The 27,946-nt window shown below is 45.2% G+C and overlaps 1 protein-coding gene across 1 annotated transcript; it reads right to left on the reverse strand.

The window, feature by feature from the left end:
- ABTB1 (ankyrin repeat and BTB domain containing 1) lies at positions 1–27,698 on the reverse strand. The gene is made up of 12 exons (XM_027640351.1): positions 27,566–27,698; positions 25,864–25,926; positions 24,717–24,772; positions 23,504–23,648; positions 21,459–21,618; positions 20,532–20,577; positions 19,428–19,544; positions 14,495–14,610; positions 9,031–9,129; positions 8,274–8,441; positions 5,132–5,332; positions 1–3,371 (listed from the first exon to the last, which is right to left on the reverse strand). Exons 1-12 carry the CDS (start codon positions 27,619–27,621, stop codon positions 3,165–3,167), a joined length of 1,434 nt encoding a protein of 477 aa, XP_027496152.1. The 5' UTR covers positions 27,622–27,698; the 3' UTR covers positions 1–3,164.
- Positions 27,699–27,946: the final 248 nt, after the last annotated feature.

Genomic DNA, 27,946 nt, shown 5'->3' on the forward strand with positions numbered 1-27,946 from the left:
TATAGTGAAATAGACTATTTTATTGCTGCACACATGCTTACACATTTCTTCTTAAATATAATGTTGCTCTGATAAATTTTACAATCTTTTTATTTCAGCAAGTGGCTAGAAGTAAATAAAAAGGACAGAGGCAACAAAACACAAAAAGGACGCTGGGAACAGAAGAAAAATCAGAAGGTTTTTATTTTGTGATAAAATCATTTGCAGCAAGAATAAAGTGAATTCAAATCTAAGTTTGTCCTGGCTCATCTTAATTAGAGAGCTTGCCTGCATGCTGACCATCTGCTTATGCATGCTTTTGGATAGCCCTATTTTGCCAAAAGGGATGGGGGAGTTAAAGGATCCCGAGTAATTGGACAATCTGACAGACCTCACAGATGTGACCACTAAGTGCACGCAGACAGATGAGGCATTTGCTTGGAAGCCCACGTGGACTTGCACTGCTGGGGAGGCAGATCAAAAGGCCACACTGACCTTTCCTCCCACATGTACAACTGCAGCCTCACTTTCTCCACACTTAAGGACGCAGGAATGGAATTATTCAAGAGCAGCCATATGGAAAACGCTTCCCAGCACTGCTGCCACTCCTCTGCCTCCCTCCTGCTTTGCCCATTGCCAGTGTCCATTTGCTTTAGCAGCTGAGGCATCTGCAGAGAAAAGCATTAGCACATTCTTTGGTAATCCTGCTTCTGCATCTCGCTCAGTACAAGCAGAAGGCAAAGGCCACGTTCTGTTCTCCGGTGGCTCCGTGCAAGCCTTGTGCAGGGATGTCAGAGCCACTGCTGTGGAAAGCCGACTACTAAGATGTCAGATGTGGAATTTATGCTGGAGGAGTAGAAGGGATGTGATAAACTAAACATCCTGCTTATGTTCAGTGTCATCTTCAGCCATGTAGGGAGGAGAAACGCAGGGGAACTGAACCAGCTGGGTTAAGCTGTTTCTGTATCAGGCTTTCATAAGCCTGACAGCATGAAAACAAGCAGTTCTGCTTTCACCCTTCTTTTGCAAAATATATGGGACTTCAAAGTAAAGCTTTCCTAATAGCCCTTCCCCTCCTCAAGTTCATGGAGATGCTTTTATCAGTACAAGTTGGGCTGGGCTCTTTGGGGGTCCTGTCAAAGCCACACTGAGCTTAGAGATGGACGTGTAGGTACATTCCACAGATCAGACAGCAAATGTACAGCTCTCTCCACGTCACCAGCACACTCCTGCTGCTTCCTGCTTCCACACAGCAACATACTCCTGCAGGGACACATCTCTTCCCTCACACTAATATGGCAGCAGAAAACAAACCACAACAGCTCCTTGCACTTCCTCACAAGCATTTTGAAACAGAATTGAAGCATGCCCTGCTTGAACTTGAGACTTGATCTGCAAGAGACAGCAGTTAAACCCAGATGACAAAGTGCACAAGCATCTGGGGTTCAGTTATGTCAATGAACCTCATCCCTGCTCCCCCTGCCCCAGCTCTGTCCCCAGCTTCTGTTAAGTGCAACTCAATCCTGTCACATGATTTTGCCGAAGTCTAGCTTCCCCCAAGTACAGTGGCCAAAGCCCAGTGTTTCCTCCTCACTGCAACTGAACCCACTCTGCCTAGAGCAGGTGGTGCCCAGAGCCTGCCCACAGCCTTGCCAACAGCTTCAATGCAGGCCATGTACAGGCAGCTGCTTTCCTTTCCCATGTGAGACACCACCACCATTACAGAAAGGAACATCCTGAAGCTGCAAGGGATCCATGTCCAGTTCCCACATCACACAATAAAAGCGCACCTGACACAGATTATTTCAAAATCTTGCCTCACAAAGTGACCAAACTGACAATATGCAGTGGTAATGGCAGCCCAGTGCCCCTGCAAGATTCCCTATGTGCTTCACTCAGTGCCTCCTCTCTCTCCCAGTGCACAGCACGGCAAAGCACACCCAGCCTGCGCCTTGGAGACCCTCCTGACACACCATTCCAGAGACGGACAGCTCCGAGGGCAGCCTATTTGGCAAGACAAGCTTTATGCAGGGGTACTGCCTGCTGATTAGTGCTAAGGAGAAAGAACATCATTACCCTCATTAGGAATCCAGGGAGACAACACAAGATAACACGACCTACTGCAGAACACAGATTCAAAAACATTCGTTAGTACAAACAGTGAATTTCCTGGAGAACAATGAAGCTACAAAGCTCAAGGTTGAGCAAAGCTAGAAGGCTGATGAGTGGGACAGCAGCCCTGTGAGGCCCCAAAAGACCCCTTTTCCTTTTAAAAAAGATTTCCAGTGCCCTTTCTTCCCTGACTCACCAGCAAGTCAGCTTTGCTCTACCACAAAGGACAAAAAGAAAGGGAAAAGTGCTGTTTCTGAGAAGAAGGTGTTTCCTTCCTCTGTTAGGAAGAAAAGGGCTGCTCTCCCTTCTTTTGTGCATTGAAAGCTACTGCTTTCTAAGAATGGAAGGACTCTTGTCTCTACTGTATTCCCAAAGATGCCTGTTCAGAAAGTAAAGCTTTTTTTTCTGAGCACTTCAAAGCAATGAAATGCTAGGGAAGACTTGGAAATTATTTTGTTTTGTTTTGTTAGGGTTTTTTCATCTAAGAACTAAAATAGCAGGTGAAGACAGTGCCTTCTACATAGCCAAGTACCCCTGTGTCCCTGGTGGGGAAGCACTATCCACCTCTGCCAGTCTTAAAATGCTGACAGTGACAGTGCTGACCTCCCTTCTCATATACTTATTTGGAGAGTTTAATCCAGTTTTCTTCCTCTGCTGGTGGTAATTCAACAAATATTCTGGCATGAGCCAGTTTCAGAAGTGTGTTGTTGGGCAACAGAGTAGGATGGGTCCTAACCCCAGGCAGCAGAAGTCCCCAAAACAGCTCCATCACCACCCCCCAACAGCTCACAGTCTCCTGTCTGCACTGTGTTGTAAAAAGGAGCAGCTATGATTTGGGATGAGCTCTGGGAGCTACTTCTGAAAGGAGAAACAAAAACCAAAATAAAACCAAACACAAACCAGAAACGCAAATGTCCAGACATAAATAAATTAAAAAGAAATCATGCCTGAAAGTGGATGGGAAGGAGGACAAAGAATGAGAAGAGGAACATTCAGACTGGGATATTCTTGCACTCTGAGCCAACCCAGTGAGGGCTACGCAGGCTGCATATGACAAACAGGGCTTGCACTCATCAGCACTCAAGCCCTATACTGGCCAGGAGGTTTTCCAGAGCTTCAAGTTTCTGGTTGGCTTCCTCAATGGCACTGTAAGTCTGCACGTTGCTGGTGATGTGGAAGCGGATGTCATCGACCAGAGGAATGGAGTCAGTCTCCTGCCGCTCCTCCACAGCCTCCGCGTTCTCCTTCACAGCAGCCGCAAACTCCTCCAACTCCACCAGCTGGACAGGATGGACAAAAGAACCATTAGGAAGACAAGAAGACAAGTAAAGAGATATAAAGGGTTGGGATAATGGTCTCAGCCACTGTTAAAGGATCCCAGAGAAAAAAAAGGAATGCTAAGGGTACATGGAGACCCAAATCTTCCTACATCTCCTCCAGACACCACTTGGAGATGCATCCTGCCATCCATTCTAAGGATACTCCAGCAATACTCCAACAATAAACAGTCACAACTGTAAACAATCTGCACCTCCAACAGCACACTGTAATACTCTCTAACTAAGCATCCCTAGCCTTGGTACTGGGGCACGTGAATATACGCAATATTCCCCGAGAAAGGTCCTCAGCAGGAACCAGGAGATGTTGCCAGACACTTTGGGGAGAAGTCTTGTAGCAGACAAGCCAGTGGGTGCTTGTGCCCAGTTCAGAACTAGGAGCCATAGCTGACTATCCTCTCACAATGACTCAGCCCCACCACCACCAGCAAGGCAGCTGCTCTGCTCTGTGCCCACCCTGACAGAATTGGGTCACCCATGAATGATTCTCCATCAGGTTCCCCAGGAACATGTGGTGAGCTGAAGGGTGAGAGGCAGCTTCCGTCTGTCTGCGCTACTGAACTGTGCCCACTGAACTCAGCAGGTTGCTGAGCTCTGCTCTGCTACCACACTGCCAAAATCTCTCCCTGCTGCCATCAGTGCATCTCCACAAGATGCTGGCAAGGGCTGATGTCTGAACAGCTGGGGTGGTTCTGCCTGTGCCAACACCCTTAGGAAGGCACATTGCCAGTTCTGGGTCCAAAGACTCCCACTCAAGCTAGAGATGGGGAATGCAAGGGGAACACACAACTAAAGCCCTACCCCAGCCACTACTTGGGACATTCAGCAGCTTTTTCAGAAGCCAGAACCTCAGTGCAAGCTATGCACTGAACAAAGTAACAGCCCCAGAATCATTTCCTTCACTGTTTTCACATGCCAAAAATAATTTCACACCTTTTAAGCTGTAGGTGAAAATGTTACATTCCCATGCAAACTGTACGAGCCATTTATAAAGATCTGCCTCAGGTTAAAAACACTCCATAGATTCTAGTTTATCCATCCATATGGCCACTTTCTCCACAAGTCCTGAAACTTCAAGCTATAATCACTAAGGATAACACTTAAATGGAGCCCCATAAAGAAAACTTCAGTGTTAAATTCATTACTTCTTGCTGTTCAATAGCCAATTTCCCCTGTGCAAACCCCTAATATTTGGTTTGTCATCCTGGAGATTACAGATCACATCAATTTCTCCTTTCTAGAGCATTATGCCAGGAAGAACTACCTCCAGCAAACACTGAAAAACATTTCCTGAACAGACCTTCCCTGCACAGGCCATTGGGTTCTTCAGGCTGAAGCTTGTGTATTCAGTCAACACTCTGGGCACAATGACTGATAGTTTCAGTGAAAATCACCTGTCCCTGGTACTTGCAGAACTTTTTGGGCAGGTTTTTCACCCCACAGTCCACAGTGATGTGCTAGACAGCCACCAGCACGTGGCTTACTGTGGTGACATCAGGTACTGCCACACCCCTCCTCTGTTCTAACTCACCATGTGCTTTGCTACTTAACTGCTGCACATTTTCAGGAAACACATCAATCCAGAGCAGGCAACCATTTAGTACAGACCAAAGCACAACCATAAAATCTGTTGTCTCTATGGCTCACTGTGCAGTTAGATTTATGAGCACATGTGGTCAGTGCCACAGGGAGTGTTTTGGTACCTTCTCAATGATCTTTGCCATGTACTCCGTGCACTGGTCCTCCAGCCGGGTCAGCTGGAACAGCTTTGCAATCCTCCAGATGCTGATGATGTTGTCCTCATCGAGGATCTGGGCCAGGGTCCTGCCACACAGGCGCTTGAGCCCAGGCAGCAGGTACATGTCTGCCACACACAGCACGTCATAGGCGTTTTCTGGGGACAGCTGGTAATGAAAAAAGGAGAATTACTATTTGGTTCTAAGGACATGACTTGTCTCTGGCAAACTAAAGTGTTGTTTGGCCCATTACTGGACAAGTGTTAACTATGGAGAGACAGGAGCTCAATCTTTCAGGCTGGGTCTCCCGCTCCTACCACAGAGGGGTTCAAAATGCAGCAGGAAGTTTCTGATGCTGCATATAACCCCTGTAGCTAAGCACAGGGCAGTGCTGAAACACTGCAGTGCACCTGAAAGCTGGCTCCTAAGAAATGTTCAGTGTGGCAGTGGAAGGAGATAGCTTTTACCAGACGTACTTCAAAGAGACAAACAAAACAGACTGGCAGGACAGAGAACCTTATCCCCACGTTTTTCCTCCCATTTTATACTGCTGGACTCACATCTTGTGAAAAACACGCAAAATTCTCTTAAGTTCCTTGCTCAGACTGGCTCTGTTAACTCGGCCAGCACAACCTCCCTGGCACAGGGGTACACCCAAGGACAAAAAATTGTACCGCAAATAAACTGTAAGTCAGGCCCAGCCAGGTAAGGAACATATTTCGCACATCAAATACTACTGGAGCTTTAACAGGAATTCAAAGTGAATTAAATTCATGCATTAGATGCCCAAATTTGAACTATTGTGAATGGCCTTTAACATTTTCAGGTTCTTGAGCTAGAGAACCACCCTCTCATTTCCCTCTTGGATACTTGCAAGTGATCTGAGGATAAAAATGCTGTAGATAATGCTGGAGAAACCACCTCCAGCTTCACTCAGTCTCTTCCCCCTGGCCGGGCAAATCCTATTTTAGTCAGCCATCTGCGTCACTAACCTGGAACTAGAGCCTCTCTGTTCCTGCTTCTGTGAATTGCAACGAGCACAGCTCCCCACATCCATATTGACAGCAGATCTGCAGGATGCAGCATGCCCTGGCCGTGGAGGAGGTGAGGTCCCTTGCACTTAGAGACCAAACCACACTGGTCTGGATTGAGCAATGGTAACTGGCTGCAGCATGGGCCACTGCCGTGATAACCAGCCAGCAGCAAACACACTGCTGTCCACATCTACACATGTGGCTGCTCAGCTGCTCACTCTGACAACCACAAACAGCAGATTATTTCTTCCCCCACAGCTGTTTGCACCCGTGTTTGGAGAGAGCTCACAGCAAGTGCCTCAGCTGTGTAACACCCTGCAGCAGCTGTGCAGAAGAATGCAAGATGTACAAGAGGCACACCACGAGGCCTGTATGCACAGTGGGGTAACAAAGCTCTTGGGGTTATTAATCAAGTGCTGCTTTGTCCCTTCATAAGCTCCAGGAACCTCAGGAGTTGGAGGCATTTGAGTCAGCAGTATTGATGGCTGTAGCCCCCAACTGCCTGATCAAGGACAAACCTGGCAAACGTTCCTGCAAAAGCTGCCCTTGAACCCCCACAAGTATTCTGATCAGCAATTTCTCTTTGTGCCTGGAACCCTTTATGTCCTCTGCACACACTCTTCCCCACAACTGCAAACACTGTCACTACTACGTGGTAGAGAGACACCATAAATCATTTGGAAAAAGAAACATGCAATTGAGAATGCTGATACTTGGTTTGAGAATTGCAGGGCAGGGAGAACACTCCATATGTAAGTGTGGAACTTGAGCTATATTCCTGTTTTCCTGACCATTTTTCCTGGCAGTTTCTCATGAGAGGTGAAATGTCTGCAGAGGCTCATAGCTTGGCTGCTCCGTTTGAAACCCAAGGTTTCATTCTGCATAGAAACCACATGAGCAAGATCCTTTCAACTCCTACTCGTTGTTGGTCTGTCCTCCTGCTTCCAGCCCAGACAGGACAGCTGAGGCACCCCTCGGAAAGGAATAGCTGTTTGGAAACATCCTTCCTGGGAGTCATCACGAGGAGGGCAAGCAGACTGGAGAGGTGCAAGGGAACAGGGTCACGCTGCGGTGCAGTCACAAGTTCACAACCCCAAGCAGCTTCTTTCCCCCTCTCCCTGCCCCTTCAGCACGTGGCTGAGGGAAGAGTGCAGACAAGTGAAGGATCTGCTCTCTGGCATACCAATGGCAATCCAGCCCTTGCTGCCTGACAAACATCTCTCCCTACCACTGCCTGGAGGTGAACAGCTCAGCAGAAACAAGGTCACAGCTGTGTGCACTCCCTGCATGTGGCACCTACCCCAGAGCACAAACACTGCTTGGGAGAAGTGACAATGGCAGGTGCAGCAGCGTCTCTGATCGCTGCCCTAATGCCAGAATGTGTTCTCAGATCTTGTAGCAAGATCTTGCTGAAAGCATTTGCCACAAAACCAAAGCAGGAAACTAATTAAATGCTGCTACTTGCTGCACCTTCCATTAGGCTGAAAACTAGGTGGGTCAGGGCCATTTTGTTACTGCCTTCAATACTGAGCACAGCAAGGCGTTGGTCTCCCAGAGGAACCTCTGCCTACCCCAGCAATAAATAACTCTGGAAATAATGACTTGCTACAAATGGAAAAGTAGGCTATGATGCCAAGAGTAAATAAGCAAAATCTCTCAGCCCTTCCACATCTCCAAATGTGTTCAATCTGCCATCTACTGGCAGCTGCTCCCCTTATCCTGCCACAGAGCCAAAGAGGGAAAGCTGCAACGCCCTGCATTTATCATGTCAATGAACAACGTGCAACCTAATTTCCAGATTTTTATTATGTGATAAAAGAATAGGGATTTGCTCATAAGCATCATGCACATGAACTAAAACTCTGCCTGGTTAACAGTACGTCCCAGTATGTCGGTTCCTGAGACAAAAGTGAGGTAGCAGAGTAGGTCAGTGGAATTTAAGAAGACACCCCCCTCACCACCCCCCATCCCCACCCCCCCCACACACACCCTGCTCCAGACGTTGTAGAAAAACACTGCTGAAAACATCTCAGCACTAACCAGCACAGAAGGAAAGGACCAATGGCTGGTCTCACCTCTGTATCATCACTGTAGATGTAGTAGAGGACTCGGATGAAGATGTCTTCTGAGATGTTGTGGAGCGTCACCACAGGGATGCTGGGCTGTGTCTGCAGCTCCTCACTCTCACTGAAATGGTCTTCAAGGAGGGCTTTGAAATAATCACTGCGACCACAGAAAAATGCCTGGAGAGGGGAGAAAAACCAAAACTCAGTGTACCAAATCAAAGGGTACTCCCAACTGGCTACTGGAGCAGCTGAAAGATATTTCAGAAGTTCAGACCCTGTAACTCTGATTTTGCCTTTATTTTGAAGCTACATCTCCAACATTTTTCCATACCTTATTTCTATACATGCCTACTCTCAGAACAAAAAACATAATTTGCAAACTTAAGAGATTTGAAAATAGCATGACATTAGGGCAGGACCTTGAGCTGGAGGTTGGATCTCAAAATCTATTCTTACTGCTGTTCACCTGCAGATCAAAATTCCACTCTCCAGACACTGAACTCACAAGCAGCAGGAGATTTTTCAGCTGTGAACGCTGTAGCCAAATCTATAAATTTATCTACTCATCTCTGCAAGAAAGGCAAGGTTTGCTGCTTGGTTAAATGCTTTAAATGTAGTTTTCCAGCTGCAATAATGCTTTTGGTTTTGCAACTGATGAGGCAATGCTGCTCCTGCAGAGTGTATCCAGCATAAAAGGAGGGGGGGCACAGGTAGATCAGAGTCTCAGCAAAAGGGGAGGAGAAGGAAGTAGAGCAGAAGCACACACCTTATGGCACAAGAAGTTGTAATCTTCCACCCGGAAACACACATCAGGGCAGCTGTTAAAGTTGTCGGTGCTGTCAAATGGCAACTCCCCAAAACCAACCTAGGAAGAAAAACCAGAAACCCCTGCCTAAAACATTCATGCTTTAAACACGCTCATGGTCCCAAGTTTGGACTCAAGGAGGAAACCACCATCCACCTATTCCTTCAGCACAGTGCAGAGCACCAGAGATGCTCTGAACACAGATTTCAATGTGAGGAACTGGAGAACTTGCACTCCTGGTAGAGGTATTCCTGGTACAAGTTACAGCTGCCTCCATTATCCATGGAAACCTCATGGTCCTCTGGAAAGTGTTTCTGCACCATTTAACAAGGCAGATAACCAAGCAGGGCATGTAATAGGTGTTTAGGACTAGCCTTTTACTGTGTATATGTAGTAACATATAGATTACATCGATGTATACACCAGTTTGAAATGGTTTGGCTACAATTACTGCCTCACTTGAATAATCCAACATTGCTAAAGCATATTTCAGATTTCTGCTTTGATTTGCAGCCAAAAACAGTGTTGTTGCAGTATTAATACTCTAGTGAATTATTTTAACACCAACACACCTCCACCCAGTCCCACATGCCAACCATGACAGCAGACAAACACAAAAAAGAATCTGTTGGCCTTATGTTACTTTAAAGTGACACTTCCAAATATTTTCACTTTCACCTTATCCTATATATAGGGTAATTACATTGTAACAAAAAAAAAAGTTTATATTCACAGTCATGTAACCAAGACAATCTCTGGAAACAAAAGTTTCCCCTGGTTCTTCCTTTCCAAGCACACACCCCTGAGCTATCTGGGCTGAGGAGTTTATTCCTGCTCTGTTTCATCCAGGAAAACTACACCCAAATTTGCACCTGGGAAAATCCCAGGCTGACCATAAGGATCAGTCTCACAATCACAGGCTACCTAAGCACCATTTCCAACATGCCTGCCTCCATCCTGACTGAAAGCAACTGACCTTCAGTTTTACTGAAGAGCCAGGTGATTCCTCCCTCCCGAGCAGCCTGCAACAAAGACACAGCCTGCAACAACAGACTGGCTTGGTGCTCTCGGCCAAGCTCAGCTCACGTGCAGTGAGGTTTCTCACAAAATAGGTTCTTGGATGTGGCAAGGCACCAAGCTGGCAAAAACTCACACCACCAGTGAACATGGCAATCTGGACCCATTTACCAAGCCCTTTGTCCACAACAACACTTGGCAGCTTCTGATTCCTAATCAAAGGATAAGCCCAGTGACATTCAAATTGTGCACATGGCTGTCACAGTAATGCTGGCTCTCCATAGCACCTCTCTCCTTCGAGTCCTGCTCCACTGGGAAACTCCTGTTCCAGAAGAGATGCAGCAATTCAAGGAGTGCTGCCCACATGATCTATCACCTGCTTTTCATACAGCTATAACACAAAGGGCACCTTCAGCACTGAAGAGATCAGATTGTCCCATCTGTAGATTTTCCATGCTGCTATTTTATTGTTATCTGTGGCTCATGTTTCAAGGCTTTGGTTCTTGGTTCCAACCATGGTCTGGGGACCTGCAGTCTCACTCTGTGCAATGCATTAAAAACACCAGCATCATGATCCAACTGCATGCTCTGTTTGCCTTGCTGCTATCCCCACCCTGTGTGACAGCTTCCATGTCCTCTCCTAGAAATTCTGACATGACTTCGAAGGCTACAAATCTGGAGGCACATCACAGGTAAAGCAAACCCATAAACAGGCTTCGATAAGATGCCGCCCTGTGGCACAGGAATTGAGACAAACTCCTCATCTCCTACGTGCATCCCTTCTTTGCTTTCCTTTCACTGTTCAAAAGTAAATATCTAAAAGGAATCTATCCCTCTGGAATGGACACTGGAGTTTTATTTGTCTCAGAGTTTGTCTCCCTTATTACAAACTCTTCTGGGTTAAATTTTCTGCCTCTAGCCTTGCCTGGTCCCCACTCTGATGCTCAGGTTTTACAGAGTCATGTCCAATTCTACTATAAAAGTAGGTTCGTGTCTTTGTTTCTCCCATTCTGCATGAAGTGGCTTTGCAGAATTTTCCCTTTTACTCCCCTTTCAAGCCCTCAACTACTTCTACTCTCCTCCCTTGTCACGCTTGAGGAATTCAATCTCCCTTTCAGGATCTCCCTGCAGAAAATTGGCTTATTCCTCCCACTACCTCTATTCATACAACCTTCTTCACATGCCTCTGTCCAGGCAAAGCACAGCTGCCAAAGTCAAGTATGCTGCCCAGGAAGCACAACACAGTCTAACCTATGAAGTGCAAACACATTCCACATAATTCAATCACCACACAGAAAAATTCTCAACACTCTACAGCATAAGACTGCTTGAACATTCACAGCATCTTCCAGCCATCACATGTGGAGGACCAAGTCTTCACTGCTACAGATTTCCTATTAGAGCTTAAATAGAAATGTTGCTGAAGGCAAAAACATACAAAACAAATCAGTGGCAGCAATTTGTACCTTGGCCAGATTATCTCAGCAAGAAAATTGTAAATAAATTACAACACAAAATACAGGGGTTAGTGATCCAAGAGAAGATTAGCAGCTCATAACCAGATGCAAGTGGATTGGATACAAAAAAAAACTAAACTGGAAGCATGTTGTAAATAGTTCATTAATCTCCCTCTGCCAAATGGGCGAAGCAAAGCACAGGAGTAAATGCCATGGACAACCCCAGTATGCAGGTGCAGAGTCAGACATAATGGAACCCATCTACTTGTTTCAAACTGTTCTTCCTACCCATTGCAAGACTTAGTTTTACCCCAAAAGTGAAAAATGGTCACTTTTTGGCAGCCACACCAACTGACGATATAAATAAAGAGCAGTATTTATTTCGTGGCAAGCTCTGATCCTTTTAGGTCTGATTTCATCTTGGTTTGGAACGTAAGATCTCAGTTAAAAGGTAATTGAAAAACAATCACAAGAAAACCATGTGCCTACAGTCTCATATACTGGAAGCCCTAGAGTTTCTAACTCAGAGGTCCCCTGGCAGACATGAGATGAAGAGCCAGGCAGGCAGACAGTGGGAAGCCACATGGTTTTTGACAGCTGCCTGGTTTTTCATGATATTTGACTTAATTCTGTCACTACTAAATTTTATGGTAACAAACTGAGGAAGCAGCTGTTGTGGTCAGAAAAATCCTGGCCATTACTACTTTAAAACAAAACAAAGACCACGACCACACTTGCAAAAACAAAACAGAGACAACAAACACACTTGCAGAAGCAAACACTGAAAAACACAAAAAAACACTTCCAAGCATAAACAGGAAAGAGAAACAAGTTACCAGAATTATAAACATGTTTAAGATTTCAAAGAATAGATAGTTCTCACCCTAGAAAATAAAAATGAACTGTAATTGGATATCAAATTTTCATTATTGTTTTACACCACTGAACTATGAAACTGGGATGCACAGTTTCCTGCATCATTCAAGTATCAAAGACATTACAAGCAAATTATTTGTTTATATGGAAACAGAAAGCTGTACAAATCCCTATTTCATATAACATGGCATTACATGACATGCAGCAGCTACAAATGTTTCTTGCCAAATTCTGGAAATTCTGGCTTTTATCCAGAAGCCAAATATCTATTTTGTTCTGCATAGGCTGGAAAAAAATAACGGATGTTTCTCTTGAGAACATGAATGTTTGTACGTGACTATTTAGTTATCCCTGACATTTTAAGTTACATAGTTTGTATACTATTCCTTGTATAGCAACAAACCCTGGAAGAACGAGGATGTGCAATGCCTCTGTCCCAGAAAAAACATGCCTAATTCACAGAATTTAACAATTTGGAAACATTAGGATAAGATATAAATGGCATTAGGATGAAGAGCTACAAAAAAAGTACCACAAAAAAAGAGAGAAAAATTAGAATTTTATAGAATTTATCAGGGTTAAAAAAAGCATCTACCTTTGTGCATGGCACACAAATTCTCTAGTGAGCAGATGTGTGCCCATGTCCTCTTTACTTCTACAGCCATAATAACTCTAATGCTTGCTTTCATTCTGATCCATGAACACAGTAAGCAAACCACAGCTCACAATTCACTCTGCTGTCAGATGATTATTGCAAGTTTCCTATTTTCCTTCCAGCTCCTATTTTACATGAAAGAATTAAAAAGGAAAATGTTTCTAACCCTCTAGAACAGCCATTAAGGTCTGGAAAGAAGCAATCAAACAGGATGTATTCTTTTTATTTGTGAAGTGACTTAAAAATTTATGTAAATCTCACTGTTTGGGGTCCTTTACGCTTTTTTTAATTCCTGGGGAGATAGTCTGAGGCTTACTTATAGTATCACCTCCCTTTAAATCCTGCAAGCATACAGAAAAGCATATTGGAAGCCACAAACAAATGCACAGTTATTTGGAGGAGGCAGCCTATGTAGGAAAGATTTCTGTACTGGTAGTTGTAAACCTGATGGAGAAAAACTCCCTCTATAAAGAAATACGTCTGAAAAAAGCCAGTACAAAACATACTGGCCTATTAAGGTAAGAAACCTTATCCATGTACTGACACACACATGCGCTGCCTTGCACCAGGCAGGTCTATTTGGCAGGGGACAGAAAGAAGAAAGGCAATAAGCTGTGCTATATCACTCAGTCATACGAACTCTGGGCATGGCAGCCACCTAAAATGAGTCCACATTATTAAATATAGTATGAGAATGAGGGGAAAAAAGGGCATATATAAGAGCAAAATGAATCTGACGATGTTACAGAAAACACCAGATGCAGGGAGAATAAAGACCATTAATACTTATCCCCATTCTTCCACAACTGGGAGAGAAGATCCATATATATGATCCTAATTAATAAAACTGATGGTGTTTTAACACAGTCATCATCAACCTGGGGGGCTATTTCTAAGGGTCAAGACATAGTCAGGAAAAGCAGATCTATTGCCAGTCAAGTTAAATTCTCTTCAGAGGGACTCACATTTCTGCTGGAAATACTTTGAGGGTTTGAAAGCACCTCTCCACTGCATGGTGTCAGTCCCCAGCAAGCCACCTTCCACCTGCATGTTCCTTTGGGTACCAATGCCTGCTGCTAAAACACTTCTAATTCTTGAGAAAGATGGTACAGAGAAGAGCTGAGGGTCAACTCTTGTCCCATTGCAGTCACTGTGGGGAAATCCCCACCAACCACATGAAAAGGGTTTTATTTACAAGATCCCGGGGGGGGGGGGGGGGGGGGAAATCCAAGGGGAAGGACCAGCACTGACAGCCCCATTAAACAATTTTACAGCATTTCCCAGCAATAAAAGCCTTTCAGCACTTGGGAGCACAAGAAAACAGGCAAGCACTAAACTCTAAATGGCAAAACACAACGGAACACACGTGCCCAGATATCCCAGCCCCACAGAGAGCAGAAGGAGTAGAAGTGCTCCCTACCCGCAGTTCGGCTGGCAGGGCGCAGTCTGCCAGAAGAGCCAGATCTTCCTGCAGCCGGCAGTTACCTGTGGGCTCAATCGTCAGCACTTTCACACAGGTCCCTGGCTTGGAAGAGACTGGAAGAAGCAAAAAAAAAAAAAAAAGAGAGCAGAGATGCCTAAATTCCTCTATAAACATTCTCTCCCGTTTAGATAAGAGACACTCCAGGAAAATCAGTATTGCCATGCGGCTTTTACTGCAAAACACACACGATTCCTCTATGTAAACACATACTCAGCACCCCTCAGTGCAGCTGGTGAGCAGGGCTAGAAGGGGATGCACGTATTGTTGTCTCTCCTCAAACTTCCACTTAATTCCTTATGCTGGAATATCAACTATGGGAAACACAAAGTTGTCACAGGCATATTTCAAGCCCAGCTTGCTCTTTGCAATCCATGTCATCAAGTACAGTTGAGGACCGTGGATCAGGATACCCTCATCCCTATAGGAGCCACTCACACACTGCCTTCCCCAGCTAACCACCCCTACTGATGACAGTGTCACCTAAGGTGAAGCCCATGCCAGGGAGTTCTTAATTGAAATTATTCTGCTTCCCTGCTTCTCTGCTCTGTCACGTGCTCTGATGGGTCCCATTTTAGCTGTTTCAACTTCACTGCAGGGAACAAAGGGATTTCTTCCTGTTTAGCCAATAAGTTCTGCATGCACAAGTCTGTCCTCTACTCTCTATCCGTGGATCCCCAAAGCACAAAGACTCCCAGAGCACCCGGACTGCTGCGTGTGCCTGTGTTCTCTGCAAACGTTAAAGAAGCATCACTACCACCAAAGAGCTCAAATAAATCATTCAGAGACAGCAACTTCATTTGCCTTTTTCAGACCTAGCATGTCTTACTGTCTTGCCCTATCAGCCTACTCAATAAAACAGGCCAATAAAGGGAAAGCAAAACACATGATCATACTTTAGTGGCCTTGCTATGACCAAAGTTCCCGTGGAGTTCACAGAAGCCAATCCTAACTTCAAACAAACAGCAGCTCAAAGTACACCCTGCTGTTGTGTTGCAATACCACCACCAGCACAGCCTTTCCTCTTTCTGGCCACCTCTGTCCCGCAGCTCCCCAGCTCAGGTTTGTTTCCAGGTCAGCATGGTTTGGGGTGAGGACCAGAACACATACGATGTTCAAGAGTCCCTGGTACATACAGAAACTTGTGAAAAAACACAGAGTACCACCGGAAAATGCAAAGTTGTGGTGAGGAAGGCTTGAGATGCTGTTGGGAACCAGAGAGATGCAGAGTTAACTATGAGGCATTCAGAAAAATTTCTGACAGGTATGATTCATGGCATTAAAACCCCTCACAGGTGAATCACGCCACCTTGAGACCTCATTTCTCCTGACATTTTGCGCAGCATTACATGAGCTCCATCGGATGACTCCATCGGGTCGTGAGTGAAACAAGACCACAATGTGCCACAAAAGAAGTTCTCCACCCCCTCCTCCACATCACTGCTGCACCCTTCAGATATGCCAGCATTGTACTTCGAAATAGGCTGCATATCCCAGAGAGATTACTGGAAAGAGAAGGATAATCTACCAGGACAAAATAGCCAGGTACCAGGATTGCTACACACAAAGCTCACCAGCAAGGACAAAGGCTACCTACTAGCACGAAACACTACCCTCAGATAGATGACTTCCAAAGTAAATAAGCCAAGAGGAGACCTGGCACCAACACAAACCAGACTGAGTGCATTTTCTCAAAGAGCCCTGTCCACTTACAGACCAGCGTGAGAGAAGCAAATTTCTCACTGTGAAATTAGAAATTCTTTTTGGCAGAGAGAATCATTTGTATTTCTGTAGTGCTTACTGTAACAGTCACCAGATCAGTCAGGCTCTCTAAGTGCTAACGGACCCAGCAAGTTTTAAGCAGTAGTCAAGGCAGAGTTCTCTTGGGATCCACAGAGCATCTGTGCCCTTTCACAGCAACACACAAAAGAACAGTGATTTGTCTGAGAAGCAAATCTATTCAGACACTGCATCTCTCAAATACAAGGGAACAACATTTGGTATCACACGCAAATCTTTCCTAACAGAGACAACAAAAATCAAAGTGGTGAAATAGGAATAAGCTGTTGGCTGCAAGCAAGCAGTAGGGGTCATGACCTTGTTGCAGGAAAGAGGAATGAAGGAGGTTCTAAAAACAGCAGCATAAACAATGCAAGGAGCTCGAGGGAACAACCCAACTGTGGCTGAAGTTGAGAATGGAGGATTTTTTCTTTCTTCCCAGTCTAGCCTGGCTGCACAGCACTGAACATCACCTACCACTTCATGAGCTGCCTTGGTTTTATTGCTCAATACTTCTCTGTAGTCTTCTGTTTAAATTGAGCCAATGCAGCCACAAAAGCCACACCAAACTCCCATCTCAAACCCTTCAAAATGATGCCACACTCAGATACATCCTCCTCCCAATGCCACAATTAGCTATAACCACAGATTCTGTACAGCCGGTGTCTCTGCTACAAAGGCAAGCATGACAAACCTTGTCCTCAACCTCTCTGCCCTAAAGCTTGCCAAAATAACTGCAAAACATTTAATTTCTAATAGATATGCTTCTAAAGGAAGGATTATGGCTTAATCTGGACAAATTCTTTGAGCTCTTCCAAACACTGCAATAGTTTTTTCTCATTACAGTCACAATACACATGCGGAGGAAAATAGACAGGCATTCACACCCAAGTATATCTCAGGTGAAACAGAAGGCACTGGGTCATCCTCTTCCTAAACTGTCTGTGCATGCCAAGATACTAAGTGCTTCTGAAATACTGATTAACTCTAGATAATGAGATTGCAGAGACTGCAATTATCCAGTGGAGCTTCAGAGGCTTGAGTGTTGTTTTCACGTTTCAACTTCATAACACAGATGCAAGACATGGCCTCGCTCTGCAGACCTCAATCAGATGTCTATTCCACACGAAGCACTTTGAGCAGGCAGAGGTTTCTAATGCACCCCAAGTAATGCTTTGTCAAGTGCCAAACATGATGTGATCTAAGCTCTTTTCAATTTTCAACTCCTGTAAGTCTTACATACATTAACTTCTGCAGAATCAGGTTTTCCTAGCTTCCATATGAGATCTGATATAAGAAACAAACTTTTAACAGACCTATCAGCAGTTCTGTCTATTGCTTTGAATTCAACCTGCCATAATAAAAATCAAGCTTAGTATTTCCATCAGTGCTTTACACCACCCATTGAGTATGTCTTCTGTCAGGCCTAAGAAATGAAGAGCAACTGTTCCCATCCCAAAGAACACAAATTAAATTATTTGTCTGATGCCATCCAGGAAATTTACATTACATTTCCAAGTGGAGCTTGTATCAGAAACTTCCAACTAACCTGAAACTTTACTTCATCATTTTCCTTTTTAAACCCCACCAAGAAGTCAGCTTTCCTGAAGTTCACAAATTTAAGCACCTTATTTTCCTCCCACAATACAATATGAGATTTTAACTAGATGAATTAAGGTGGAATGGTCGCCTTCAGTGTCTCAGCTAGATCCTGGGAAAAAAGATAAAAAGGAAAAAACAGATCTCCAGCATCTCAGTGAATTACTCTGACATCAAAAGGTGCCACAAGATAATTTTGTTACCTGATTGTCTGAGTAGTTTTTATTTTATATCCATTCACCACTCCCCTTTTCTACCACTTATTTAATACAAACCAGTATCTTACACTTTTTGTAGCAAGAAACCAAGAAATCCATTTCTCATCTCTTCAGATCCACATTTACATTTGTGTTTACATGGCAGAAGTAAGACTTATGATACAGCTTCTGTAAGGACTTGCACCCTGGTCTACATGGGAATAGCTGCACCTCAGTGATCTTGTACCCCATCACCACCAAACAACTGCACGTGCCCAAGGGGAGACATACACATGGTAGTATCTTCCATGGGGTTTGTACATGAGGAACTTCTGGAGCCAGAAGCATTCTCTCTATCAGTTGAGCCCTGCGACTTCAGGAGGCTGAATAATCACAACTGGTATTCAAAAGGGAAAGATGGAATAGTTAGACCCTTACCTCTTAGATCAGGGAAGAAGATGCTATTGACTTTAAAGCCACAGACTGGAGTCTCTTCTCAAACCAAAATTAACTTGACTGAAGTAAAGGATTTAACTCAGAGCATGGAATGATAATCAGATGTTTTCAGCCTGAAGGTTTTGTTACTTTATTATTTTTTTTTACTTTATGACTAACACCACTTTGCCCTACTTGTGCTGTTTTGATTCCTCTTCACGTGTCCCTTAGCTTGAGCTAAAGAGATGATGATAAATTCCAAGTGTTGGGTTTCATGCAATAAGCTTCTGTCATGATTAGATCACAAGCTATTTGGATAACAAAAAGTCCTTAAATAGAGGATTGTGTCACTTGAGGTTTGGCACATCCATGTGTTATTAATACACACACACTTTCAGAAATACTTCTCTGCTTTTAAAAGAAGTGTTATATGTCCCTCTGCACCCGTTTTGGGTCAATTATCAAACATTTTACTTTGGTTAAGGGTCAGATAAAGTCAGAAAATTACTTTTAACTGTACATATTTTATCTCCCTAGGGATTTAAACAAGCTCTCTGCTAAAAGGCACTTCCCAATATACCCCACCATGCTCCACTGAATATCTGGCAACCACAGCAAAGTCCTGCTACCACTACAATGAAAACACTCAATACAAATGATAAACATGCATGTGTCAGAAACCACTATAGCTGCTCTACAGAGAGGCCACGACTGAAAACTATCATGCAAACATGGGAATTCCACAACAGAATCATCTTCTGGAAGCCCCAGGGACACCACGAAACATCCACCATCACACCTCCCTGTTTCTCCCTGAAAGGGTACAGGGGCAGAGCAAAGACAACAGCAAGTAAAATACTTACCAAATTCATAGACTTTTTTACATTTGGTCTCCAAATCATCGATGAGGTCCTGCAGCCGACACTGCTTGGCTAACCTCTTGCAATCATTGACATATTCTACATCGATATCAAGACGACCTGTCAAGAAGGAATGCAGTCAGCTCTTTTAACCCATGGACTTAGGTGTAAAAATGGCAAAAAATTACAGTCTGAAGACTTGATGGCACAGAAATTCGTCAGCTACACTCCTCACTTTTCAGCATGCAGTTGAGACTCACTCCCAGATGCTAAGACTTGGTACCCCACTGCCCACTTATCAATCACAGTTTGGCATTTAATTCACATTCCCACTTTTCAGGGTCTATCCTAACAGCTTCATTAGAGAGTCCACAGACCAAACAGGCTATACAAAACATGTCTAATTCCTTCAGAAAAGGAAAAAAATAGCAGCACAACAGCAGCAGGCATGACTGCCACCATTGGCTGCCTGGCTTTGGGTAAGAGAAGACTTTAGGCTCACAAGTTGTCATCCCAGAATCTTTTACAATCACTGAAAACATTACAAGGAACATTTCTGAACACACTGGACCGGGGAAGGAGAACCTTGTAGGAAGCGTTACTTTCTGGCACCCCCTCCTGGCCTGAGATAGTTCAGCACTTAGCATACCTACAATACAACACTGGGCATTTTCAGAGGTTTGGGATCAACTTCTGTTCAAAAAAAACAAACTAGAGTGTAGCCAAAGTGTTCAGCACACACTGCTCAGGTCTGCCAGACTGAAAATGTTTTATGTGGGAACCTGGCTTTACCTTCCTTAAGTTAAAAATACATTCTCCAAATCCATCCAACCAATCAACCTAAGCTGATTTTGTTTTTAATTGACTGTATAGTTACTGGCAGGGAAACAACTGGCAAAAGGAACAAACAATTTGAAAGAGCAGGCGATTGCTCACATTCTCCCCTTCTGCCAGCAGGGAGGATGTGTTGGTGACTGGTGCACTCTAACACAGCTAAGTGTAAACTAGTGCTAAGTGCAGCCTGGGTCACTAAAACAGTGCTATGGCAGGGGCACAGACAGCTGCCCTCCTGCCATGAACACATGCACTAGAGGGTAAATCATTTACCTGTGTATAGATACTGCAGAAGAGCACCAAAGGCTGCTGGATTAATCTAAAAACCAAAAAACAAAAGCAAAAACCATGAGAAAGTTACTGTTAGAATTCCCATAAACTTAATAACAAGCTTGAAACGTGATCCCGAATAGGCAAAAAAACCCCACTTAAATAAGAACTCACACACTGCACCCAATTTCCTTGCTCCTCATGCTGCCACTCCACCTGGCTTATACAACTCTTTACTGTATCAACTGATACTAATCCCCCAAGTGCCTCGGGGGACGGGACTCGACTAATGGAGGTGCTGCAAAGACATGGTTGTAATACAGACTCTGTAAAATCCAGCTTTACACCACTCATAAACATTTCCACCCTTTCTTAATATGAGAGGAAAGACTTGTTCTTGCACAAAGAGGAAGGAGAGCAATGTCCAGAGAAACTGGAAGTACGTTTGTTAGAAGAGGTTTTGCACAGCCAGAGTCAAGAGAAACGTGCTGGAGTATTGGTGATTAATGGATGGAATGTACTTATAGCCTATTTAGTTATTACTGCAAAGACAACAAAAGGGACTCAATTAGTACCAATTATGGAGGTGATGTCTTCACCACAGACCACCTGTCCACCAGGAATTAGAAAGACCTAACTCATCCCACAGAGGGGTCGTGACACAGCTGGCAGATGGTAACAGCTACCTGGTACTGCAATTAAGATATGTGACAGAGGGAACAAAGGGGAAGTATGCAGTCTGCAGCCTTTTGTTATCTACATAAGATGCTATTTTAGTGCATAAAGCCCTTCTCTTCAACTTGGGTCATTCTGAGCTCCAGAAGTTACTCGCTGTGGAAGTTAACCCTCAAACTGTCTTTCCTACTCACTTTTCTCACGTAGTTGGAACAGTAAAAGAAAGAAAAGAACTGGAAAAACAATCCTGCTCACCAGTGGATGCTTCAACACTATCATATTTTTCCCCTTCCACTTGGTCTCAAACATCTCTGCAAAGTAGGCACTGCGAGCGCTGAGGATGCAGCGATGGGCACAGAAGGATTTGCCATGAACAATGAAAACAATGTCGCTTTGGTAACCCTGCTCCAGCAACCTGTGAGGGACACAGAGAGAATGAGACAGGAGAGAATGGAGCAAAGCTAGTGGAGGACATGGTACAATTAGGTCTAAATGAACAAATACCTCTGGGCATTGCAGTCTCTCCCTGACCAGTGAGAAGGTCAGCACTGGGGCTGGTACTTCGTACACTAGACTGGGATCTCTCCCTCCCTTTGATAACTCAAAGAAGTTTTGTTAGTGCAAGAAGGCTGGAGAAAGAAACCTTCCTGCCTTAGGGGACCACCTGAATGCAGTGAACAGATTTTAAAGTGGAACTAGCTGCCCCCAAACACATCTCTAAAAGTTAATTCTGCTTTTAAATTGTCAGATGACAAAAATGCTCTGCAGAAGGACACACTTTCAAAAATAATTACCCCACTACAAAGTAAGGTGCAACTTTCCTGCTCTCTGGGCACTGTCAGTGTGCATACTCTAACCATGCAGCAAATAGGAGAGGACTTGATGTCACCCACCCCCAGAAGAAGGAAGGATGTAACAGGTATAAAAAGCAGGCAATTACCACATCAGAGGTGAAACATTCTTTATGACTGCATGCCCATACCCTCCTCCTTTAAAAGGAAAAAAACAAGACTGCTTCTTCTAGAGTTTACAGTAACCATCACCAGTGTTTCCTAAGGCCAATCCCCCCTTGCATATATATCCTCACAAACATCCCCAAGAGGTCGAAACAGGTGGACATCAGGCATAATACTTCTTCTAGAGAGCAGGGCTGGTGCACAGAAAGGTGTGGGGTCACACAATGAGATGATGTCAGAGCAGAGTCTTGATTGCTGATCTCAGTCTCCTGCCACTAGAGCATCCTTCCTACTAGCGTCTTGCCCAAAACCAAAAAGAAGCCTTATTTTTTGTCCCCCCTACTGTTGCCCTTTGCCTCAATTTTAACACAAGGTCTGCTTGGAATGAGAAGCAGAAACCAGCACATTTTAGCTCAACTCTGCATCATCTGAGCCACAGAGTCACCAGTGCAGCAATAAATCATCCTGCAAAATTTTACTTCCCTGAAAGGCAGAATCGGATTCTACTCAGATAAATGAGTTTCCTTCCTTCCCTGTTTCCCCACAGCTTCAGAAATTGGGACTCTGTAGTAATGGAAGGATTGTCAGATCTTTCTAGGACTTACTAGCTCTCCAATTTCGAAGATACAAACGTTGAAACCTTGTGGGGTTTTTTACATCAGTCCAATGGGAAATAAAAAGGAAAAAAAAAACAAGTCTGTGCAATAACATCAGAACTATCAGGGTAGAGAAAGAGCAAGAAGAAAAGATTGACACTATTCCTCTACTCCTGAGCAAGTTAGGCTCCTACTCATGGTCTAGGCTAAGACTACAGTGTATGACAGGCAACTTTCAGAAGTATCTTAAAATTAACAGATTTTAATGAACAAAAAGAAAGAACCAAATGCTGTCACTATGAGTGAGTTTCAGACTTCTTGAAGTGCTCTATATTTCAGAATTGAGAAACCTGTTATCAGTATTGAAAACCTCTGCTTGCAGTCTATGGCACCTTCAGGCCTGAAATTTAATTTCAGTTGACATATTATCCCAAATTGCTGATGTGGTTTTAGTGATCTGATTTTGGTTTGACAGTCAAAGATGACAGCTTAGTGCTTCTGAATTATAAAGACCAGTTTTCTTTGGCTCTGGAGTCTGTACCTCAGTCACTGGAGGCTATATTTTATATGCACACATACCTGGAAGTCATCCCTTTATGGCACAAAGGAACATCCCTTAGGAAGCTCTACATGCTCAGGAATGAGACAGAGCTGCTTTTCAGAGCTGCCCTTAGCAGAGAGCTCAAATATCCAGGTTAGCAGCTACAGAAGGATGATGGAATGCTCTGCACATGCCTCATCTGCTTACCTCTGCAGGAAGACATCATAGTAGTCTCTCCTCATGCACTTTGCTGTGATCTGTTTGTACTCCTTCAGCAGACGTCGGATGGCGTCACTCAGGGCTCCATACAAACAACGCTCCCCATCAAAAGTGTTGGCCTCACATTTTGCTCCTGCAAAACCACCACAGGTATGTGCCAGCAGGCACAGTGAAATCCTTCTCCAGTGTCCCCAGGTGGTCACTAAACGAGTATGACTTCTGTCTGGTGATATGTTTCACTGTGATCCCCTGTGCTGCCGAGCATGTTTACAAAAACTAAGCTTCTCTCACATTTGTACAAACTAAAGCTGTTGTCCCACAGCCAAATCCCTTTCTGAAGATGTCATGACTCATTTGTCATAAAATGACCTGGGTACTAAGCCTCTCAGCATGGTTCCAGCAGTGTTCTGGGAAGACAAATCTTACTTTACAAAGAGTATGATCACTTACTGGACTGTTAACAGCTCCTCCTAAAAAGCATTTCTGCCTTGCATAAGGCAGAAGATGCCTCTATAGGTTAGACTCTGCTAGAAATTTGGAGGGCATTTGCATTTTGCTACTTTAGAATTACAAAAGTGGTTGATTAAGATGCTTTGAATGCAGTAAAAAAGACAAACCTTCTGAGATCTGACTCTGCACTCTGATTCCTCTGCCAGAACATCATCACACTCAAGGGAATTTGGGTGCTGGGAACCAAATGGGCAGGCACTTGGCCTGGATTATTCGTCTTGCTGTGTTTGAGATTAGCAAAATCCCTTGCATTTCACCTTTAAATCCTGCTTACAAAGCCAGGCTATCAGAACAGTACAAGAAAATTTTACACAGACAATTCTTCATATGAAGTATAACCCTTACATCAGCATTCTCCCAACAGCAGTGCACCCTCAAAAAACACCAGCTGTGATTTCAGAAAGTCGTGCTGCCCTGAGCCACCATAAGAAAGCTTCCCTTTCTGTGCATTTTCAGGATTTCAAGTGAATCGAGAAATTTCAATCAATTTCAAGAAGCAAATTCAAGCAGCAAACGCTGGCAAAAGGGACCATGAAAGTGTGTCCAGGACTCCCACGGTAGCCTGATCACTGATCAGATGGTTTGTGGTAACAGAAGAAGTTTCCACAAGGGACAGCTAGAAGGACATTCAATCCCAATGGATCATTATAGATAAAGATACTGCACCCATAATCAGGACACTTTTGCTCACCATTGGCTAGAAGATAGCGTACAAGCTCCTCATGTCCACACAGGCAGGCGTAATACCTGACAATAACAAGAGAAAGAAAATCAGATACAGCAGGAAGCAAAATTCAGTGTCTAGGCACACCAAGGTACACACACCACAGTGCTGAGAGCATCCCTGAGAAGCTTAGAAGATGACTCCTCTAAGAATAAGGAGTTGCTACTGAATAGCACAGGAGTCTGATCCCAGCAACAGACTAAGCAGGATCTGTTCTCAGCACTCCTAGGCACTGCAAGGAGATCTCAAGGTCCCAATCTAGGTCCTGCATCTTCTGCTGCACCACCAGCTGCCAAATCCATCCTCATTTTAATGGAGATCATTTCACGGGCACTCAGCAATTCTACTGAATTCTCAAAAACACTCCTTGCTCCTTCTGCTGTCTGACTGCTGCACACTGTGATGAGGAGGGAACAGCACTCACTGGATGTACAGCAAATCCACTCCTCTAAGTCCTACTTAAAATGAGTTTTGTTTTTTCTGGTCTGAGCCTTTCATGATTCTCTTTCACAAGCACCTCAAACAGTCCTACAAACTAGGAGAATTCTGTAATGTGCATTGCAGCAGCCAAATGTTAGTCTACATTTACTTTGGGAATTTATTCTGTACTCTAAATATACTGCAGATGTCTAAATGCACTTTGGACTTGTGGGGAGGTAAAAAGCTCACACCCTGCTCCTCAGCAGCTGCACAGGGATTCCTCACTACCTACCCCATGTTCAGAGCCTTGCCAGACACACCGTGACCCCCACAGTCACTTTGCATTTCATCAAGCCACGCCTTCACCTGAAAAGAGATACTAGAATGCCATGGACTTTGATGAGGAAATAGTCTAATCTAGCCAAGAACAGAGTGCTTAATCTAGGTAATTTGGTCACAAAATGAACCACCCTTCTGAGCATCACCACAGCAAGCGTCAGTCAGACGGGGAGATAAACACATATTTAGCACAGCACTGGCAGAGAAGAGAAGCAGAATTATGTAGCCAAAGCTCCTGAAAAGCAGAACCTGAGACATTTTGTAACAGTGCTCGTGGCTGCTGCTGCTGAGAGAGCAAAGGAGCTCTGAAGGCCCTGTACCCCACCCAGCCAGCGCTCCAGGCTGCAGCACTCACAGGGGTGTGCTGTCCCATTTATCACGGACATTAATTTCCACATCTCGCTGTTCAAGAAGGTATCTGGAAGAAAAGGGAGAGCAAAGTTACAACTTCTTGCAGTTGGTCAGTCACATTCTCCTCTTTCAAAAATGTAACTTTGAGTTCATACAGGAACTTCCAAAGGTATGACAGGATCTTGCATTGGATTTGGGGAGCTGTCACCTACAGCTGAAGGGGCATCAGTCAAACCTTCGACCCAAAGAATGGTGTTCTGCAGCATGGTCTGGTAGCTCCCTTCAATCTTAAGTGGTGCACATGGGGAAAGAATGGAATCAAACGCACCCCTAACAGGTCAGTAATCACAAAAGAAGCCTGAGCACTTTAGCAGTACCTTCCCTTTCTCCAACTGTGTTCACAGCCTGGATGCTTACAAATAAGTGGTCAATTCCACAAGGCCAAAGCTGGACTCCCATCCTGCTCTTCCGAACACAAGCAACAGCACCAGTGTCACTCCAGACTGCTCTGAATTCCTGCCGCTTCCTTGTCCTGCACATTCAGGTTAGATCAAACACTGCCAACACTCCCTCTCTGGCATATCTAGAAGCCAGGCTTTGCCTTGCAGACAAATCTCCTACACAGCCTGGCTCTTGTTAGAGCCTGTCCGCAACAACTGCAACAACCACCTCTGCTAATCACATGCAGAAGTCCCACTCAGACTTCATAAAGATTCTCAGGTTTGGGCTCTTTTATCATCCACCACATCAGTCCTCCCTTTCACTCTTCATCTTTCCTGTCTCAGACTCCAGGTTCCTCTGACCACATTCAAAATCCCAATCAACTCAGCTCCTTTCTACTCAGTCCCACGTGTCCCCCCGGCTTTGACAGCATTCTCAGACAAACCATTTCTCCATTATCACTTCTACACTGGTCATCTTAAACCTCTGCAAGGCCACCCCCCAGGCCCTTTCTTCTACAGTAAACTGCAAGCAATTTACTGCTTGCATGATTACAACCTAACATGATTACAAAAATCAAGTAGGATACAAAGGTGAAGGAAAGTCTTATACTCAAACCATGACATGCAGGAGAAGAGTCTGTTGTAAACCCTGGGCCTGTGCATGACCACAACCCCTCGCCCTGCAGACAACAAGCCAATGTTTCCTGATCCAAAATCACTGCAGCTGAGCTGTGCTGCTTCGACGTGAGCAAGAAGACTTGACCTGAAATTTGGTATCCTGGTATTTCTCAGAGATTCTCCCACAGTCTACAGCACAAGGCGTCTAAACATTTCCACGACGATTCCTTCCCAGGGATCCAGCTTCCTACCAACCCAAAACACCATTCCAGTAGAGAAACAGCAGCTGAAGAGAGGAGCCTTGTGCAAGGACATTCGCCACTGGCAGCAGCATCCACACCCGCGGGTACGCAGTGACACTCGGACACCAGGTAGAAACCCCACACAAACCAAAGCACACCGGCAAAGACCCGGTGCACACCCAGCTCCCCGGGGTGCAAGGTGCACTGACGTCTAAAGAAACAAACGGCTCTCCCCGAGGCTGCGAGAGCCGCCGGGGAGGCCTGGCTGGGCTTCAGGTAAACCCGTCCCGGCGAGGCCCGCCCGCCCCGGCAGGCCCGGCCCCGCAGCCCGGGTGACCAGCGGTCGGTACGGGGGGGACGCCGGGACCCGCTGCCCGCCCGGCCCCGGCCCGGCCCCGCTCACCGCACGCGGCTCACGTCGCCCTTCTTGCAGCTGGTGAACAGGTCGCTGGTGTCCATGGCCGGGACAGGCGGCGGGGCGGCGGCGCCGCATTGACGCGGAGGGCGGAGGAGCGGCCGCGGGGACCGGGCCGGGCCGGGCCGAGGGGCAGCGGCGGCGGCGGGGCGGGAGCGCCGGGCGATGTAAACACGGCGGCGTCACCGCCCGCCGGGCCCAGCGCGGGCCCCGCAGCGCCCCCCGCGGCACGGAGGAACAACTGCAGCCCGGGCCGCCCTCGGACACGCGGAACGGGGCTCTGGGGAAGGGGGGCTGACCCGGGACACAGCCGAGGAGGGGACCTGGTCCAGAATGTGGATGCGAGGTGGTCTGGGACCACACGGCAGG

Source organism: Corapipo altera, unplaced genomic scaffold (genome assembly GCF_003945725.1).
Source record: "Corapipo altera isolate COAL_440 unplaced genomic scaffold, ASM394572v1 55, whole genome shotgun sequence".
Taxonomy (NCBI): domain Eukaryota; kingdom Metazoa; phylum Chordata; class Aves; order Passeriformes; family Pipridae; genus Corapipo; species Corapipo altera.

Coding starts and splice junctions, on each gene's coding strand:
- ABTB1 (XM_027640351.1), bottom strand. CDS start 27,621: ATGGACACCAGCGACCTGTTCACCAGCTGCAAGAAGGGCGACGTGAGC. Junction 20,578..21,458: donor TAGTGTTGAAGCATCCACTG/GTGAGCAGGATT, acceptor TTTGGTTTTTAG/ATTAATCCAGCAGCCTTTGG. Junction 8,442..9,030: donor ACAACTTCTTGTGCCATAAG/GTGTGTGCTTCT, acceptor TCCCCTCTCCAG/GCATTTTTCTGTGGTCGCAG.